This window comes from Meles meles, chromosome 11, assembly GCF_922984935.1.
Source record: "Meles meles chromosome 11, mMelMel3.1 paternal haplotype, whole genome shotgun sequence".
In the NCBI taxonomy this organism is placed as follows: Eukaryota; Metazoa; Chordata; class Mammalia; order Carnivora; family Mustelidae; genus Meles; species Meles meles.
The window spans coordinates 5,917,449-5,939,048 of NC_060076.1; the positions used below are offsets into that span (position 1 = coordinate 5,917,449).

Genomic DNA, 21,600 nt, shown 5'->3' on the forward strand with positions numbered 1-21,600 from the left:
GTAGTATTGAGAAGTCAAAGTACTCTAAGGGAACATGGGAAAATCAAACCATATATCTTATTCAAATATAGGATCTCTTATAAAATAATAATGAGGATAAGGTGAGAGAATATTCTGTGCTATTGCACCTCCCCCCCCCCCATCCCAGGTCCTCCTCTAGAGATGATCACTCTTACCACTTGATACATGAAGGACTAGAACATCTAAAATAATTACTGTTGTTATTTTTATTGGGGGCACCTGGCTGGCTCCCTTGGTAGAGCGTGCAAGTCTTGATCTCAGAGTCATGAGTTCAAGCCCCACTTTGGGCATAGAGCTTACTTTAGGAAAAAAGTCTTTTATTAAGGTGAATTTACATACAATAAAGCAGCCACATCGTAAGTGGGCAGCTCAGTGAGTTTTCACACATCATGAAATCATGCACCACCACCTAACATAGGGGACATTTCTAGAACCCCAACAGGCTCCCTTGAACACTCCCCCACCCCAAAGGTAACTATTATTCTGACCTCTATCATACATTAGTTCAGCCTGCCTCTGTTCTTCGTACGAGTTACTCAACACATATTCTTCTGTCTGGCTCCTCTGACTCAATATTATGTTTCTGGGATTCATATGTTTTTGCATATGGTCGTAGCTTGTGTTGCCCGTTTGTGAATCCCACGTGGCGTTGCTGTGTGTGGATATACCACAAGCTGTGGTGGGCGTTTGGATTGCTGCCATACTGAGGCTAAGTTAAGGAAGAAGCTGCCATGGACATTTTTATACATGGCTGTTGGTGGACCTGGTCTCTCACTTTTCTTGGGTCTCTACTTGGGTGTGGCATCCTGGGTCATAGGTGCGTACCTGGCTCTGGCAGGATGTCAAAGACATTGACGAGGTAGCCGCATCGACGGACACTCCTCTACGGGGTTGTTCCTCGTCCTCACCAACCATAGGTGTCTGTCAGTCTTTTTACTTGAGCCTTTGGGTGAGTGTGGAGTGGAATCTTTCACGGTTTTCATTGGCGCTTGCATTATCTGGATAAAGGACGTTGTTGAGCATTTGTGGAACCACGTGAATAACCTCTCTTTTTGAACCTAATCTTTTGCTCATTTTAAAAAACAGATTTTCAGGGCACCTGGGTGGCTAAGTCAGTTAAAGTCTTCGTTCTGCTTGGGTCATGATCTCAGGGTCCAGGGATCGAGCCCCGCATTGGGCTCCCTGCTCAGCAGGGGGTCTGCTTCTGCCTCTCCCACTGTCCCTCTCCACCCCGCTCATGCTCTTTCTCTCTCTCAAATAAATAAATTAAATCTTAAAATAAATAAATAAATAAAAATAGATTTTCTTCCTTTCGGTATAGAGGTATTCTTTATAAGTGTGTATATGTATGTGATTAGACATATGTTCATAGGAATGTATATAATAATACAATATATTTTTATGTCTGGCTTTTTTTTTTTTAGATTTTATTTATTTATTTAACACAGAGAGAGAAACACAATGAGAGAGGGAACACAAGCAGGGGAAGCGGGAGAGGAAGAAGCAGGCTTCCCACAGGGCAGGGAGCCCGATGTGGGGCTTGATCCCAGGATCCTGGGATGATGACCTGAGCCGAAGGCAGGTTAGGCCATGTCTGGCTTCTTTTGATGAACACAACTTACTAATTTTAATAAAGTCCAATTTGCCAGTATATATTTTTTTAAAAGATCGGTACCTTTTGTTTTCTGTTTAAAATATCTTTACTTACCCCAGTAAAGCCTTTTGATGTGCCTTTAACTGGTAGGTGGGTGATGCTTTATCTTACAGTTTCCATCATTGCTGTCAAAATACTGTAGTGCAGTGAACAAGCCTAGACAACTGGAATATTATTGTTTCCAAGTCACACATTTTTAAGGATCATGCTTAGTAGTCCAGAGAGCCTGTCTTTTCCTAGTCCCATCTCTCAGAAGCCCAGCGCCATCAGAACTGATTTGGTGCCAAAGGACCATTCTTCCGTCTAGTTTCCTTTTTTTTCCCCCCCAAGTTTAGAGAATGGAGTGTAGACAAATGGGCAACAGATTCCTTTTTAATGGTGTCCATATTTGAACCTTTATGTAGTTTGAAGATTACTTTGGGAGACTCAGAATTTTAAGTAACTATCCATACAGTTGTGTTTTTTTAAGATTTTTTTTTTTTTTAAATTTGACAGATCACAGGCAGGCAGAGAGAGGGAAGCAGGCTCCCCACCGAGCAGGGAGCCCGATATGGGGCTCGATCCCAGGACTTTAGGATCATGACCCAAGCTAAGGCAGAGGCTCTAACCCACAGAGCCACCCAGGCGCCCCTGGTTTATAACAATGTTTCTACTAATTCTTTTCTTGCACTTTGCATCTCCTTGGTACAGCTTTTTAACCCAACCAAATTCTGAAGTTGTCTATTTTTGTTTTCACATGGAGTTACCCTATACCTATTTTTGCTTTTTTTAATTTTAGGGAATTCTACTGGAATCATGACTTCATGATCTCAGTCTCATTTCAAGAAATATTTAACGGGTCGAAGGATTCCTAAATTGCAGAGTGTTCTCATTCATCATTCATCCCCTGACCTATTATCCGCCGACCATGTGTTGGCCAGTTGTGGGGATGGACCGAACACCAGCACATAATCACACATTCCTTGACTTTAAGGAGCTTGCCTTTCATTTTCTTCCTGGTACTCAGCTCTCCTTTTCATGAATTTTCCCATTTGCGCCTCTTCAGTGGCATTTCGGTGACAAAGCCTTTATAGTCGGGTTTTATCTGTCGCTCTGCTTTGGAAAAATAACAAGCCAGACAGACTTGAGTGAGGAGCAGTTCCTAATCTCTGCATTCTAATAGACCCATAGTTGGTTAGTGTGGTGTTGGGATGAAAAAGGAAAAGGTTATCAAAATGAATGGAATGTGAACTAATATTTCTGAACAGAGAGAACAGTGTTTTCTAAATGCATGCCTTACACGGAGTTCATCCATGTCAGGCAATGAATAATTCCCTTTCTCTAATTCGCCCTTGCCTTGTGACTGTTGGCTCTTACATAATTTCTAAATGTAAAATAGGATATTGTTTAACAAAAACTTCAGTTAGTGGTTACAAGTAGCTACAGTAATCGTTAGTGAGTTCAAGTTATGTTTTTAAACTCTGGTTGTCAGTTTCTCCTTCTCATAGATCCAGCTTCAGTAACCTTGTATGAATTTTCTCCTCCAGCGTCTAAATTTTATAGGCAGTTGCTTGCCATGAAACAGTTAACATGACTTCTTTATTCAAATTCATTCCAATTCTGAATATTGACTAACCAGAGGAATTCTCTGTACAATGGGAGAGGCTTCCTTACTGGGCTTACTCGTGAGTGTTGTTATGTAACCTGATTTGAGGAAATGTTTTAAAAGTTAAATTAAATTCAAATCCTGACCATCAGCACTCGGAAGAGCGGATCAGTTTCTCAGGGAGTTTGCATTTCCATTTCCATGTAACATTATGGCTTCTAAATGACGTGGCCGTGAGCTTGCTTAGCTTTTAAATTCTACAGAGATGTCTCTATAATGAGGTAGATTAGGAACTTCTGAGACACTTACGAATGAAGGTAGCATTGTAAGGAGTTGGGATAAAACTTCACGTTTCTAATTATAATAAAAATACACATGGGCTCTTTTTTTATATCCTAGGTTACATAATAGAATATTTTAAAGAGAAAAACAAAATAATAATCCATGCTAATTTTACATAAGAATGAAGGCATTTACTTCGAGTGATGATCAGTTTGATAATTCTCTCAGTAAAACAAACGAAAGGTAGCAGTTGGGGAAGGTTTCTTGAGCTGGAAGCTGTGTTGAGGGCTCTCGTAAGCCCCGACAGGGCAGGCTTACTTGTGTTCTAACTGAAACCGGATGAAGACCAGAGTGTTAAATTTTTTTACCATTTGGGGAAACAGCCTCTTGCAAGATGACTACTTTAGTCATTGGACGTATAAGGAATTGTATTATTAAATTTTTTCACTGCCCTTGCTGTAACTATGAGGTTTGACATCTTTATTGAACCTGGTGATATCTTGAGTGTTTTCCCAAATTCATTTCAGATCAGACGTCTCACTGGTTATCTGAAGGAATGGTTCACTGTAACAACTTAGAAAACAACAAAAAAATTATTTTGAAAGAGGAAGTGGTTGGTCTGAACGCAGGAAATACATTTTGCAACTGCAGCTTGATCTTTTGGTTTAAGATGCTTTTTTACTTACAGCGAGAGAAAAATGCACAATTTCAAGGCGACTCTCAAAGATGGGTATCGTTGCTATAAGTGGATCAGTGTTCAAAGATTCTAGAGAAAACACCTTTGTTACTCTCTTGTTTATGTCTCTACCTGTAGAGTTTACATTCTGTGGGCATTTTCTCTCCGGATGCCTGTGTTAAATGAACAGCCTGAACGGTTTTGGTTGTTTCCATTCTTAATATTTGTCCCGGGTGGTGATGGGTATGTTTTCCTCTTGATGCTTCTCACAGGAAATGGAATTTAATGGAAATTTTCTCCAATTATTAGATGTGGAGTAAATGTAATTATATTTAGAAATGGGACATAGCTTTGATCTGTGTCCTAAGTGAATATTAGTAGGATGAGTTTTGTGTTTTTTTTTTAAAGGCTGTGGCATTCTTTGTTAGTTTTACCATTAAAAATGAATTTGTGGCCACACTTGTCTGGCTCACTTGGTAGAATGTGCAACCCCAGATCTCCAGGCCATGAGTCTGAGCCTCACGTTCAGTGTAGAGATCGTGAAAAATAAATAAATAAATAAATAAACTTGGAAAAAAATGAATCTGTGATAGGAATGTTGAGACATGCAATTATTCACTGCAGTTAAATGTTCCACACAAAAGTGTTCAAGTTTCATTCAGCTCCAAGTTCTAGTTCATCGGCTACCCGTTGCTACTATCTCTGTAGTGTCGACTGTAATTCTCACTCACGAGTTTCTAAAGTAAGTGGTTTTTAAGCTTAAAAAAAAAAAAAGTGTGGAGTTTGGTTCAATAAACATCCAAAAGGAAACAAGGGGGTCAAATGTCAAAATCTCAAGTATGTGGGGAATCCTGGGTTGGAGGTATGACCAAAAGTGAATTTTTTTTTTTTAAAGATTTTATTTATTTATTTGACACAGAGAGATCACAAGTAGACAGAGAGGCAGGCAGAGAGAGAGAGAGAGAGAAGCAGGCTCCCTGCTGAGCAGAGAGCCCGACGCGGGACTCGATCCCAGGACCCTGAGATCATGACCTGAGCCGAAGGCAGCGGCTTAACCCGCTGAGCCACCCAGGCGCCCCAAAAGTGAATTTATATAGAGTTGAAATGCTTCGGAGAGCCTCTTCTTGAAATATTTCCAGTATGCATTATTTCATTTACATCAAAATGTTGACAAGGGAAACTGCCGTTGCCTTGTTTTAGTGTTCCGGAAAGCATCACCATCGACGAACTCCAAGTTAATCTGCAACGTAGCAATAGAACTCAGTAAGACAGGGGTGCCTGGGTGGCTCAGTGGGTTAAGCCTCTCTGCCTTCAGCTCAGGTCATGATCTCAGGGTCCTGGGATCGGGTCCGGCATCGGGCTCTCTGCTCGGCAGGGAGCCTGCTTCCTCCTCTCTCTCTCTGCCTCTCTGCCTACTTGTGATCTCTCTCTGTCAAATAAATAAATAAAATCTAAAAAAAAAAAAAAAAAAAAAAAAAAAACCTCAGTAAGACAATAGGTCATTCTCCTATCCCAGACCTGATGATTAAGAAGACTTAAATAAAAATGATATGGGGGCGCCCGGGTGGCTCAGTGGGTTAAGCCTCTGCCTTCGGCTCGGGTCATATCTCAGGGTCCTGGGATCGAGCCCCGCATCTGGCTCTCTGGTCAGCGGGTAGACTGCTTCCCCTCCACCGCCTGCTTCTCTGGCTACTTGTGATCTCTCTCTCTTTCTCTCTGTCAAATAAATAAATAAAAATCTTCCAAAAAATAAAAATGATATGAATCTAAATATTCATATTATATATGAGCATATGAATATGCATATAAAATGGAAAGGAATTAAATACATAAAAATGATACTCACTTATTGATGTGTGTGTAGCGTGAGACACTTCGCACTCACTGTTCTAAAGGTTTTCCTATGGCAACTCAATAAAATATTTTTTATTTTATTTTACTTTTTTATTTTATTCTATTTTATTTTGAGGGGCAGGTGGATAGAGGCAGAGGGAGAGGTAGAGAGAGAATCCCACGCAGACACCATGCTCCATGCAGAGCCCGACTGAGGGCTCGATCTCACAACCCTGAGATCACGACCAGAGCCAAAATCAAGGGTTGGAGGCTTAACTGAATGAGCCACCCAGGTGCCCCATCATTTAATAAGAATTTTTTATTTGCAGTCGTTAACTACGAGAGCTCGTTCTTAATCTTACTGCTAGGTTGAAGTGGGTTTGGATCTCGTTTCTACCACTCACTAAAGGTCTGGCATGAGGCAGTTTGCTTCATCGCTGAGCGTGTTTCCTAGTCTATGAAATAAGGATAAGATTGTGCACCTCAAGGGCTTGTCTGGGGTTTGGGTGGTGTGTGATTTACAGAAGCGGAGGCCTGTTTTTGGATCACAGTTAATTTGGTCAACACTGTTGCCATCATCTGTATTTTGCCTGTTTGTGTCCTTCTCTTTTTGATGACTTCTGCCTCCTTCCTCCTGCGTTCTCTCTCCTTCGACCTCCTGCAGATCAGTCGAGTATATTTTGCACGTTCTAGGCATGTAGGCATTCCACAAGAATACTTCCTGAACAAATAACGCAGAGCATCGATAGGATTACAGTAGTTCCCATCATGAGGGCCTTGGTTAGCCAACAATGACAAAATGGACAGACAAGGACAACTTGAGTCCGTTGGAGAATAAGACAGGGTGTCCTATGCCATGTGCCCGGCTGCATCGTGAAGATAATTAGAACAATAGCAGTTTCTAAAAAATTGGTTTATGAGCCACATCGTATGTAAGATCACCCAGCCCTCCGAGAAGCAAATACGGGAGTTCAAAGCCGCTCATGGATTCCGCATCTGTAAAAGTGCTGTGCAGATTACAGGTTGTTGAGAAAGATGTGACGATGGAATTTGGGCCTGGGGATGAACAATGTGTAGTAGAAATGGAAAAGATGGACCAGACAGAGAGCAACTGAGTGGAAAGAACCCCACGCAGGGCTCTGAGGGGAACATGCTGCCCGTGTTGACCTGCCTGGTGGGACAGGGGGCTGAGCAGGATCTCCTGGGGAGACGAAACGAGAACAGATTATGACAGATATTAAAAGAAAAGTCAAGGGGCGCCTGGGTGGCTCAGTGGGTTAAAGCCTCTGCCTTTCGCTCAGGTCATGATCCCAGGGTCCTGGGATCGAGCCCCACATGGGCTCTCTGCTTGGCAGGGAGCCTGCTTCCTCCTCTCTCTCTCTCTGCCTGCCTCTCTCCCTACTTGTGATCTCTATCTGTCAAATAAATAAATAAAATAGAATCTTTAAAAAAAAAAAAAAAGAAAAGTCAAATGGAAGAATGAAGGTGACCCTGATGAAACGCTGTTGAACCTCCTCCAAAAACTCACACTAGAAAGATGCTTTATATTTTCTAAAAGGTCTTTAATACCCTCTAGAATTCTTTTGTCCCTTTCTAGATAAAAAAAAAGGGTAAGGCTACAAACTGTGGAATTATCGTTAGCTGTAAGTGACCCTGCTGGATGGTACAGCCAAGACCGATGCACATTTCTATACCTCAAATTCAGTTCTTGCCAGGGGACCATATGGCTGCGCTACTGGGTCATGTTAAATGAGCTCTTCACTGTTAACTGCTATTCTTGCCTACGGAATTACGCAGGTGATAGTGAGTTGGGGTAGAATGATGAATAGCAATTGACAGGAGGCTCCGTATCAGGGAGCCAGGGATGAGAAGCGGGGATTGTACCAGACTAGGACGCCCAGGCACCATCTGTCTACCATCCATCCTCACAGCCTAAACATATAAGGCAGACCCAGTGCTGCTACTTCTGACATACGATCCCTTTCTGAGTTGCATTCCTTCCTTCCTGGATGATAGGTTGTTTTACTTTTTCTTTTTCCATGAGGGTTTGTGAGCAGTCAGTTCATTATGTGAAATATCTTTATTTTGCCTTCCCTCCAGTGTGATAGTTTAGCTGGGTATAGAATTCTCTGCTGCTGGTTATTTTCTCTCGGCGTATTTTGAAATATCATCCCACTCTCTTTTATCACTGGCCGTTCCTCTTGGGAAGCTGGCAGTCTGCTTAACTGCAATCCTCTGGAGACACTTGACTTTCTTTCCCTAGTTGTTAAGACCTTACCTTTGCCTTGGGTGTTTTGTAGCATCACTATGATGGTTGCGTGTATATAATTTTTTATTTCTCATTTTTCTCCTGGGGCTTCAAATGGGAGGTTTTTTTTTTCCATTTCAAATGGGAGGTTTTTTTTTTTTCCCATTTGTAAATGTAGGAACACCTTCCAGGTGTTAACTCTTCAAAAGTTGCCTGTGTTTCATTCTTCCCCATTGTTGGTCCTGGGACACCCAGTAGCCCTGTACGAAACTTCTTGTTCTGTTTGTTCCACGGGCTTCCTAGCTTCATTGTCATCCCTTCCTTTCTTTATCTCTGTATCTTACATTTTGTGTAACTCTCTTAGCTACTGCATGAATTCTTCTCAGTTATCTGTTATTTAACTCATCTAATTCATTTTAAAATTTCAGTGACTCTATTTTTTATTTCCTAGCATTCCATTTCGTTCTTTCTCAGATATCCTTCATCTTTACAATGCTATTATTTTCTTGTGAGCTCTGTTGCTTCTTTTATTTCTTTAATTGTTTTAAATATTCTTCCCCCCTCCCCAAATAAATAAATAAATAAGGGGTGGACACCTGGGTGGCTCAGGTATGATCCCAGGGTGCTGGGATGGAGCCCCATGTTGGGCTCCCTGCTCAGCAGGAAGTCTGCTTCTTCCTCTCCCTCTCCCTCTGCCCCTCCCCTGTGCTTTCTTTCTCTTTCTCTTCCTCTCTCTCTCCCTCTTAAATAAGTATTTAAATATTTTTGTTTTCTGTTTTCTCCCAAATTGTGCTTTTAGCTCAAGTTCTTCTGGCGATAATTTTTCTCTCTATTGGATCACCTCTCACGGTGGTTTATTTCCTTGTGCATCTATGATTACTATTGTCTTTTTCATATGAGTGTGTCTTCAATAGGGATGGTTGGTTTGTTGTTTTTTTTTTCCTCTGAGAATTTCATAAAAGCAGGATTGTGTGAAGTCCAGCAAGGTCTTATATTGGTTTCTTCCAGACAACCTGGGACTAGTTCTTCTATTAACTACTTGGGTTGAGAAATCTTGTGCTATCTGTATAATACTTGCAAGTTGAAGATTTCGTTTCACTGAGCGCGCACTTCGTCTACTCTGTCCCACAGCCCGAGACCTTAATAAGCTTCCTTGCTGTCTTCTCTGGTTGCTAAGAAGTTTTGTTAGGTGTCACCCAGCTTAAGAAAAACAGAGACACATGAACACTGAGATTAAAATAAAGGGCCTGCGGTCTTACGTCTTGAGCTCCTTGACGACACACGCTGAATAACAAGGAAGATTTTTAGTATTAAACCTTACTGATGAAACATCTGTTGTGACTTGGGTGCTACCAGTGGTTAGCTGCTCACCTGCCACCAAACACATCAGATTTCTTCAGAACAGGAAGCTTGTATTTCTTTTCTCTGCCTGGGGAATGTAACAAGACTTTTTTTTTCCCCTCTTCTGAAGGATGGATCTTTTCCAGAACTGCATTCAGTATTTTTGTTCCTCAACATAGCACCACAGCCATAAGAGATCACGTGATCCTTTGGGCATTAACTTTCTTGAATCTAGGCTGTCATTTTCAAACATATGTATTTGAAATCTCATGAGTGTCATATTCTGGGGTGAAGTTTTAAGGGGGGGGGAGGGAGAAGAGAAAGAGATCATCAATTTCTGCCCTACCACAACTGAAAACTCAAGTCTCTTGCCATTGACAGTGCACTAGAAACCAGGGAAAAGAAGGGAGACAAGTCTTAGAGACCATGATTTATATTTTACCAAGATCCCTGAGCTCATACTGGATTTTTGACCAGCCTACCTTTGGGCTTTGCCAACCTCAAGATGAACAATATCAACATTGGCTTCTCTTTTAGCAGAAATGGTCACTTACCTTGAGTAAATAGATATTTCAATTTCTACTTTTCAAATGAGGCAACCAGGGTATAGGGGAACAGAAGGCCTTTTCTTAAAACTGTTTAGCAAGTGAATGGCCCATGTGGGATTGAGATGCTGGTCTCATTTGCTATCTTCCCATGTTCTCTCCTTCTGTTTCAGTGGCTGTGTACCAAAGTAACCTACAATACGGGGGCTAGAAGTTGTAAGACTGTTAAGAAAAAAAAAAAAATCAGGAAATTGCTGAAATATTTCAAGCATATTTCTTTGGTTAACTTATTTTGAAGTTTTTCTCTGTTTTGTATTTTAGCTGCCTTTATAATTTATCAAAGACAGACTCATTGTTTTGGCAAGTCCCAGGCCTGGAAGGCTCCAACAAAAACTCCCAGCACTCCGTCTGAATAGGAATTTTTAAATGCATTCTTAGTCTTGAATTTGAAAATGTACTCTAAATGCAACAGTTTGCTGGGAAATTTAAACAATGCCATTTATCATACAACAACATTGCTCCAGACAGAGAACTTTTTCATCTCTTCCTTTGTTAATATCCCTCCTACTACATTATCTTTTTAGAGCTTTTTTTTCTTTTTCCTTCTTTCTTTCTTTTTTTTTGAATCTCTAAGGCGAGCCATATCTCTTCAGTTTCTAAGTTCCTGGAATTCAGCATTAGAATTCGTTTCTTGACCTAATCTTTCCGGCAAAATAGAATCCCTTAATCGCTCTTTGAAGCAGTGATCACTATTAATATTTTATTTTTATAATAATCAAATTATGCTATGAATACTGTTTTGGAAACTTAAAAAATTTTTTTAAATCACATACAGCTTTCACTTTCTCTTATCATTAAATACTCTTCTACAATTTTTTGTAATAGTCTGCATCTTAGGCCATCAAGGGTATGAGATATATTTAACCAATGACATTATTGGGCATTTGTTTCAAATTATTGTCTATTATAAATAATACTGTGCTGGATATCTTTCATGAACATTTAAAATTTATTTCATTAGTGGGGTGCCCGGCCGGCTCAGTCGGTGGGACGTACAACTCCTGATCTTGGAGTTTGTGAGTTCCAGCCCCATGTTGGGTGTGGAGAGGGCTTGAAAAGGAAATAAATGTAAAAATGAATGAACGAGTAAAATGATTTCGTGAGAATGAATTTCCAGAAGTAGAATTGCTGAGTTAAGGACTAGGAAAGATAAGCTTTACAGACAAATCGAAAGAGAAATCCAGTAAACCAAGCAGAGTTTTCAGAGATTCTCTACTGGTTGCTGTTTTTTTGCTTTTTTTAAAATGTGTTTGTTTTTTATTTTTAAAGATCTTATGTATTTATTTGACAGAGAGAGAGATACAGCGAGAGAGGGAACACAAGCAGGGGGAGTGGGAGAGGGAGAAGCAGGCTCCCCACTGAGCAGGGAGCCCGATGCGGGGCCACCAGTTGCTGCTTTTATGGATCTCAAAATTACCCAGAAAATAGGTCACAGTATTATTCAGCGGTCCCTTCCTCCCTCGCACACTGCCAACGCCTGTGTGCTTCTCATTAACCCGACCGTGGCCAAAGGAAGGGCGCGCTGGCGGTTAGAGCTCCTTGCTGCTCTGAGAACCAGTAAGTTTGCCAGCTGTCCACGGGGCATCGTTGTCATGGGCTGGTGTCATTCGGTGGCATCACTACAGCTGTTCTTCTGGAACTTTCCATTGACTTGCCCCAGCTTGCCTTATCTGCTCTTAGTGTTGTCACAGATCACAAGTTAAGGACTCCAGGTTGTCATGTTCCCAGTGATTGCCAGACTGTGGAATGGGCAGGCACTTCGACTTTCTAAACCCCACAGTTCTGTAAATTGGAATTGTTTACAGCAAGCAAATTTTTGTAATCGGGTGAAAAAAAAAGAACTAAAGGTGGAGAGAGGCTGGATAACCGAGGTTATTAAATTTTATTAGTTTAATTGTATCCACCGTATATATTTTTTAAGACTCTACTTTTTTAAGTCACCTCTACAGCACCCAACCTGGGGCTCGAACTCAAAGCCCAAGATCCAGAGTCACGTGCTTTACTGACTAAACCCGCCAGGCTCCCCAGTTTTATCCACAATGTTAAGTCAGTGGCTTCGTTGGAAGAGGGGTGAACTTGGAGCCAAGAGCCCCACTGGATCCTTGCTGCACCTCCAGCCCTGGCTGTGCACCCTTCTGGATCCCAGAGACGGCAGCCAAGACCCGGAGCTACCCCGGGCCTCCAGCTACTGGAGAATAATGATGGGTAGCCTGTCAGGGGTGCAAAAATCATGAATTCCCAGTAAAATCTCGATGTAGCCCCCTTTTCCGTGCAGCCTAAAATACACTTGGTCTCTCTTTATTATAACGATGAAATAAAACATTGAAAGTACCGCTGCAAGGGAAAACCTTTACTGTCGTTGGAGATACCAGTGGGAACTCTAAATGATTCCACACTGCTGTCCCCAGATTTGGGGGAGTAAAGGATGAGCTTTGTAAATGTGTTCTATAACATGCTTCCAACAAAGGAAAAGAATGGCTTTCCAAAACCTCCAAACGCCGCTGCAGGAAATGGTTTATCACTTAAGGAACAGCAGTGTGTATAAAAATGTGGGAGGTCTGCAGTCATGTTCAAAAAAATTAATAAACCTTATTATTTATTTACAGTAAATATATAAATGGAATCAGGGCATATTTGACCATTTCTGTGAAAAGGTCAAAAGCTATGAGAGCAGCCCTGAGAAGAGACGTGAGTGTGTAATTTCTTCAGCCAATCGACCATGTGGCCCACTGGAGAGCGAACACGTTTCTTAGGACGCCTGTGCTTTCTGCTCATGACGGCTGAGACAGGCAACAGCGAGCGTTGCTTCCTCCCATCATCGTATCTGCAGCATTTAAGGGAGAAAATAACACTGAACTGAACAGGAAGTCACCACACAGTTTGGCCAGGGCTAATAGTCTAAATTTAACTAACTAAATGGATTACAATATTTTTATCTTTAAACCCATTAGGATTTAGAAGCATCGGGCTGCAGTAGAGTTTCTAAATTATTGTTTTCTTTATTTAGAAACTGCAACTCTGACCTTTTGGGCCATCCAGCTTTCTTCCCGCAGGACTTGGAGGTGGGGAGGGTGTGAAAAGTCAGTGAAGTCATGCCCAAGCGATAACATACACGGGCCTGTTTGCACTGATTTGGGGGAGATTCCCAAGGATCTGTCAAAGAAATTCTAAAGTTTAAATTCAGTCTTTCTGATTGACGGTGAAAGTGGTCTAGATCTCATTCAAAGATGGCTGTGATTTATAGCCTTAGGCGATTGTGGTCATTCTGTACTTTTTTAGAATATTTTCTCTAAATTCTATGACTGACTCATTAAAAAAAAAAAGTCCTCTGAACTTCCCTCTGCTCTACAGTCTTGTTGCTCTAAGATGCAGCGTCCTGTATTCTTAGAATGAGAACTTTAATTTAATTGTAAGATAACAGCTTACGGTGTGGCCTAGGAAGGAAGTACCTCTTAAAGATAATAGTCACTATTTTTAGACTGACTTAAACAGAGAGAGAAAGAGCGATGTTTACAATCTTCCTTTAGCCTTAGACTGGGAGATGCACTCTCTCCAAGTATCTCGTTACTTACTGGTTACTCCAGAGATGTTTTCGAAAGCCCTTTTAAAGATATTTTTAAAAAATGTATTTGTAATGAGTAACTGACTCAGCCCTAGTTTTAGAGAAAGACTCCTTCTGGGTTCTATTGCAAAATAAACATAACAGCTTTACTAAACAAAAATAGATTTTCCATAGTAAAACTCACTCAGAACAATGGCACATTCCAGGGCCTGGGATTCAAAAGTGGGTATTAATTCAAAGCAGCTGGACGCTGGGATCGAGAACAAGACTGTCCTGTCTTCGTGCCTCAGCCCTGCAGAATTTGATGTGTGACAATATTTTACTGCTTTTAAGTGTGAGAGGGGGTGGGGGGAAGAGAGAGACTCTAGGAAAATTCCAACAGAGACTATAGGACTATATAGAAATATACATACTTTGCAACCTTACGTCCACATTTTTGCCTTGAAGAAAAACTCGCAGAGAGATCATGCTTCTTTAACATAAAAGGTAGACCTGTTCCCTCTGATTGTCTGGTTTGTTTTCTTCTACTCGACTAGCGTTCCAGGGCTGGAGTTTTACATGTTTTTCCCAATTTCGGCTTCTTCCACAGTGTCCGTCTAGGGGTTCCCTGGTTACGTCTCGGAATCGCTGCAGATAAAGCTTGTAAAGGGCATGGCAAAACTGTTATGAGTTAATGTGCTTACGAAAGCAGTTATATAACCCAAGTGAACACATTATTATTAGAGATTTAGGGGAACTGAGAGGAGAGAATCATGGCCACTTCCAACCAGATGGTGGTGGGGTACCTCCAGCAGGGCGCCCGCCGGTTCTCATGAGTAAAACATTCCATGGTTAGTATGATGGGTTTATCATCAGGAAGGTTGTGTCTGCTCGCGGGGTGTGTGTGCGTGTGCGCGCACACATGCATAATGATGACATTCTGCTGTTTCAGACCTTACGCTATCTTAAAAATTCACCAAGTTAGAATAATTTCCCCCAAAATAAATAAGGGGACTGTGTCTTATTACTTGTTACTTTTATTTACAGAGGAGATGAGGAAACAACCCCCCCCCACCGAATTTTGGTAAGACTATTTCTGAGGAAGTTTTGTAAAGGAAATAGAGAATTTTTTAGAAATCTGAGGTCTGCCTTGGAGTTTCCTTGGTTTTGTTTTGTTTTGTTTTCGTATTCATACCAAAGTGATACATGATAAACTCTTAAGTAATTGAAAGAGTTAAAAGGCTTTTTGTGTTGGAAGCATTAGGGGAACAGATGGTATGCACGTAGGTGGGGAAGCTATGATTTAAACAGAGGAGGGCTAGTGTAGACCGGAAGGGCATGGATTTTTCAGGGGAGCTGGGAACTTAACATTTTGGGGACCAGATTATTATAGTTACTAGTGGACACGGTAGAAGCAGAAGCCAAGCGTATGGCCGTGGGAGGGAGTTAAAAGGCTGCCAACAGGGGCGCCTGGGTGTCTCAGTGGGGTAAAGCCTCTGCCTTCGGCTCAGGTCATGATCCTAGGGTCCTGGGATTGAGCCCTCCATCGGGCTCTCTGCGGAGAGCCTGCTTCCTCCTCTCTCTGCCTGCCTGCCTGCCTACTTGTGATCTCTCTGTGTCAAATAAATAAAATCTTTTAAAAAAATAAAAAAAATAAAAGGCTGCCAACAAAGAAGAAGAATATGGCCGTTGAACTAACCAAGGGGAGATGAGAAGGGGGTAAAAGTGGTTTTGAGATCCCGAAAGGCCTTGAGAACCTCAGGTAATAAGGAAATCAATTTGGAAATATTTATATGGTTAACCTCTGAGAAGTGTTCAAGGAGAGAATGAAGAAGGCAGCAGTGAATGAACACGCTGGGCTTTCACCATCATGCAGATGAGTGAAAAGTGTCAAAGAAGTGAAAATCAGATGAACTCTCCAATTCACAGAGGCAGGAAACCATAAAGAACACCGAGATGCGCAAAATCTGATCGTAGACGCTACCGATGATCAGACAGCAAGTGGGCCATCGACTTTTCCTTTTGAGCATGTCGGTGTTCTTTTTTGTCCTTTTAAAATATGAGTGGGTTTAGTGAAATGAAACAAAAAAGAAAGAAACAAAAAGTTCCTGTAGTTACGCTGGAACAAGGCCCTTTTCCTGTTGTGTTTTTGGCTCAGTGGGGTAGTTGGCCAAGTCACCTGCAGGCCAAGTGACTTCTGCCTCTGGCAGGGGCTAGTTTTTGCCCTGCGTGAACCTCAGAGTGTGTTAGAGATTCAGGAGGTCATATTTTTGAAAACATATCCAAAGCCCTAGATGAATCACAGTGGGCTCACCGGCGTAACCGTCAGTGGTATTTGTAGATGACATCAGAGTTCACAGGCTTTCTGTTCAAGCTTTAAAATCAATTCTGTGGGGGCCCCTGGCCAGCTCAGTCAGTGGGGTGTGTGACTCTTGATCTCGGGGTCGGGAGTTCAAGCTCCACATTGGGTGTGGAGCCTACTTAACTTAAAAAAAAATAAATAAAACCGATTCTACAGTTTGCCAGCAGTTGCCTCCTTTCGTGTGGGTGTGTGATTAACCAAAATGTGAATTAGAAGAAACAAACATATGAATTTTATTATTGACTATTTAGGAGAAAATCAGTGCAGGAAAACACAAAATAGCACATACTCATACCCAAGCAAAACCACAAAGACGGCGCCATATTTACTACTTCTTCAAAATGTATACTGAAAGCAGGGCTGCCTGGATGGCTCAGTGGGTTAAAGCCTCTGCCTTCGGCTCAGATCATGGTCCCAGGGTCCTAGAATCGAGTCCCGCATCGGTGGGGAATCCCACTTCAGTGGGGAGCCCGCTTCTCCCTCTGCCTGCTTCTCCCTCTGCTTGTGCTCTCTCTCTCTCCAATAAATAAATAAACAACATCTTAAAAAATAATAATAAATAAATAAAAATAATTTAAAATTTAAATTTAAATTTAAAAATAATAAACATTGTGGAGATTGTTAGAAAGGTCTGTTTAGATCAGGGCTCCTGTGCCTTTATAATTCATGAACCCCATTGAGAATTGGGTAAAAAAAATTTATGGATTGGGGCCCTTGGGTGGCTCAGTTGGTTAAGCGTCTGCCTTTAGCTCAGGTCATGATCGCAGGGTCCTAGGATTGAGCCCTGCATCGGGCTTCCTGCTCAGTGGGGAATTGTTTTGTTTTTTTAAGATTTTATTTATTTATTTGACAGAAAGAAAGACAGCAAGAGGGGGAACACAAGCAGGGGGAGTGAGAGTGGGAGAAGCAGGGAGCAGGGAGCCCAATGCGGGGCTTGATCCCAGGACCCCAGGATCATGACCCGAGCCAAAGGCAGATGCCTACTGACTGAGCCACCCAGGTGCCCCTCCACAGGGAATCTTGCTTTTGCCTCTCACTCTTCCTCTGTGCACTCTCTCTCTCTCAAATAAATGAATAAAATCTTTTTAAAAATTTATGGATTCCCTCATCCCCTCCTTAAGGAAAAAAACAACCATATATATACATACATGGTTTTCTTTTATATATTATATATATATATTTATATTATATATATTTTTATGCTATGTACATATACTTTATATATATTATATATATACATATATGTGTATAATTGCATGTATATATTATGTACATATTATAAATAATAAATAATATATACTTATAATATATACATAATGTACATAATGTATATATTATATATAGTATAATACATATATTATATTATTATGTATGTGATATATAATAATATATACATATAATAATTATATGTGTATATACGTATGTATATATGTATATATACACATATATGTATATAATATATAATGTATATAATATGTAATATATACATATATAATTATTATATATAATTATATATGTCCGTATATTAATAATATATAGTATATAATATATACATAATATATGCATACAATTATACACACATATACATATATGCATAATTATGTTTATTTATATACATATGTGTGCATATGTATATTTATAAATACACATAAATATATATGTATATATACATATATAATTATATATACATATAATTATAATTATATACATAATTATAACATGATTATATTATAATTAATTATATATACAATATAATAAATAATATAATTATGTATATAATATATAATGTATATATTGTATATAATATATACACATATTTTATATATATAAAGTATATGTACATAGCATAAAAATACATAGATATAAAATATATATGAGCATAGGTTCCCACAAGGCCCACCTAGGTAAGGTAAATATGTGAATTGGGCCAAGTGCAGACAATAAAGAAGAGAGACACTTGGGTCAGACTAGAAAGTGATGCCAAGTGAAGACGACAGAGAACAGTAGGGTTTGTGAAAAACTAGGGTACACATCCTTACCTAAACAAAATTCAAATTCCAAACAATTTCTAGAAAATAACACCTGTCCAGTAGAACATATTTGAGGTCAATTTGACTGCAGACCCCTCTGGTTTGCAATTCTAGGCTCTTATCCTATGTAAACATGGGAAAAATTCTCATTTTTTGCCCCAAGGCGCGACAGCAAGCTCAAGTGCGTCACCAGATGGCAGAGGACAGCAAAGCCGATTACTCATCCATCCTCCAGAAGTTCAACCATGAGCAGCACGAGTATTACCATACTCACATCCCCAACATATTTCAGGTAAGTCATTCAGGCCTCTCAGATTGGCTTTGCCTTTAGAGACACGTGGCTTTGGAATCATGATGGCTGGGCTTACTTTCTGAGTATTTACAGAATTCTAAATTTCCTCCAAATGAAGCCACTTTTGAAGCATCCAGGGAGTGCCTGGGTGGCTCTGTCGGTTAAGCATTTGACTCTTGATCTCAAGTCTTGATCTCAGGGTCATGAGTTCAAGCTCCGTGTTGGGTTCTGCTCTGGGCATGGAGCCTCCTTAAAAAAATATAGATAGATAGATAGATAGGTAGATAGATTAGATAGATAGATATCTCAAGCATTGACTGGCAATAAGATGAAATATAATCATATATTATAATTTATGTAATATTAATCTCAAGGTCAATCAGTGACCTTTGCAGTTGTCCTCTGTTCACACCTGTAGCCTTTCTTTGCCAGTCTTAGAAGTGCAGTTCTGAGATTAGCGCTCTCTTTGCTAAAAGGAGCATTCGCATTACAAAATGCCAACTTAACTTTAGGAGCCCTAGTAGAATTCATACAGTTACAGGATTTGAACAAATACAGTCCTCGTCTTTGGATTGTTTTTCTTTTGGGCTACTCTGGGTTGTCAGAAATGCCATGAGTAGAGTTGGAGACGTGTTCTCCCACTTTGGGAATCTTTCACTACTCGGGTCCGGTGGTGGAAAAAGTAACAAGTATTTGCTTCTCAGTGTCTACACACACCGCAGACAAGAGCCTCCAGCTCGTAGACGGAAGATACACTAGTTACCTCTCAGCCCGTGTTGGGTTGAGACCATTAACCAACGCCAGGCTTTTGGTAAAGTAATTACCCCGATCAAAGGTGGGGGCAATGTTTGATATGTCCCCAAGTGGCATCAGTGATAAAAGCACTTGACTTGGGGTTCTCACTGAAATTGGGAAGGCACCCTGGAAGCTACACACTTGGACAGCCTGACCGCTCTAACATATGTGTGCGGCCAGTGAGGAGGGAGCCAGTCATCAACTCCAACCCTACCGACTGGCCTATTTCCATCCCAGACGATTTGCTCGAGGTGCCAGTGCCGCCGCAAACAATTCCTGGGAGTCACAGTGGACCAGATTAATTTCGCACAAAATCTAATGTTGCAGAAAATACAGGAGATGGAGGAGAGGAGGATAGTGAGGATCGGGGAGTCGATGAAGACGTACGCGGAGGTGGATCGGCAGGTGATCCCGATCATTGGGAAGTGCTTGGATGAAATCGTGAAGGCAGCAGAGTCCATCGATCAGAAGAACGTAAGTATCACAGTTTGGACGTGATTCACAACGAAGGGTTTCTGATTCCATTGTTTCTTTGCTACCGTCCACAGCGAATCATCCCGAGATGGGTGGTTTCTTCCAGGGCTCGTGAGTACTTTGCAACAGCACTTTCGAGTGTTCTGTTGTGCCCTCAGTGTTCTGGATGTAGCTCCCAAATTTCTTTTCCAGAAAACACAGATAAGTCTGAGCCATTGCAGAATGGTCAGTTGGCTGAGTTATTCCCATGCCGGGATCTGGTTCTGTAGGGCACTGTTGACATTTTGCTGGCTGGATAATTCTCTACTGTAGGGGCCTGTCCTGAGTGCTACAGGGTGGTTAGTAACATCCAGATGACCAGATGCCGTTAGCACCCTTCCCTGGTTGTAACGGTCAGAAGTGTCTCTGGATGTTACCATATGTCCCCTTCGGGGCACTGTTGTCTCCGTCTGAGAACATTACTCAGGGCAGTGTCATTCATTTGGATTACTTTCCTAGAAACCTATTTCCCTCAACAAAAGTATCAGCTAGGACACCAGCATAGGATTTTACAAACATTTACTAACTTGCAAAACCAAATATCTAAGAAAAAGCAATGTCGTAAGTATTCTTTGTCATAAGAGTGTCTTAAAATGAGTCTAGGCAAGGGATCAAAGCCATCTTTCTGTGTGAACATACCTTAGCATATAGATTCTTTATTCCTCTAAGGGTGTTCTAGGTGTATTACCATATTTAAGTCCATCTGTGTAAAAAAATAATTATCGACCCAATGTGCAGAAATACTTCCAAACGTGTTAACTAATAAGTGTGTGTAGGAGGAATGGTTCTAGTAGTGGGCATATTTTTTTTTTATTTTAAGATTCCTTGATCTCTGTTTTATTAACATCTGTTCACCTGGAGCCTCCTTCTTCGGTGATTTCAGCTAACTTTTTTGGGGAAAATTTCTAGTGCTTATTAATTAATGGTGTTTCCCCCAGAAAACTACATTATGCTAAGAAGGAGGTGTAGGTGATCAAACCATCCTTTCCTTGCGCTGCACGCATGCCTTGGTTGAGACACATGTGACTGGTCATGCCCCCAGGCAGTCTGGTTTTTCATTTTCTTGCCACTGTTACTTCATCGATTTTGGACATCTCTGCATCGTCAGTTTCAGACAAAGTCATTTTTTTCTTTTTTCTAAAGATTTTTATTTATTTATTCGAGAGAGAGAAAGCATGATCGGGGGAGGGGTAGAGGGAGAGGTAGGCTCCCTTCTGAGCAGGGAACCCAACTTGGGGCTCTGTCCCAGGACCGTGGGATCATGACCTGAGCTGAAGGCAGATGCTTTACTGACTGAGCCCCCCAGACAGTCCCTCAGACAGTCTTTCAGTGGCTCATAGATGCCTGGCTCACGGAGGGAGATCAAGAAATAGTCTCGGTGAGGCTTTCTCTCATAGCCCTATTTAAAATGTCAGGAGTCACCAATGAGTGTGGGAAGAGGTCTTTTAAAGGGAAATAATAATAGTGAGATGTACAAGGTAAGCCTTCACCTCTACTGAATCTTGACTTTTTTCCTTAACCTCGTTGACTTCTGGCATTGATGAAAAACTGAAACAAGCCTGATTTTAACTTCTTATATTAGAAACTTAGAAATGTCTTCTTCCTTGAAACGTCACAATTTTGCAAGATCATGTCTGAATGATGGTTTCCCTTAATCAGTTTTGTCTGGGAAATTGTGAGCTCCCTAGATTTATAGGACATTTCTCCCATTATGGGGGACTTGTTTTCCTGTTCTATCACTGATCATTCTTTTTCACCTATGACCTTCATGGTACTAAATCCAAGGGTCTCTTCCAGGTCTTCATTCAAGTTCTTATTCAAG

At 40.9% G+C, this 21,600-nt stretch overlaps 1 protein-coding gene across 16 annotated transcripts in view; it reads left to right on the forward strand.

Annotated features, from left to right (window-relative positions):
• Positions 1 to 21,600, forward strand: part of FNBP1 (formin binding protein 1) — a 144,538-nt gene that overhangs the window by 92,653 nt on the left and 30,285 nt on the right. For all 16 annotated transcript variants that reach the window (XM_046021924.1, XM_046021909.1, XM_046021908.1 and 13 more), the window contains exons 7-8: positions 18,342 to 18,470; positions 19,593 to 19,739. In XM_046021924.1, the coding sequence (XP_045877880.1) occupies positions 18,342 to 18,470; positions 19,593 to 19,739 (276 nt within the window). The remainder of the gene's footprint in view (positions 1 to 18,341; positions 18,471 to 19,592; positions 19,740 to 21,600) is intronic.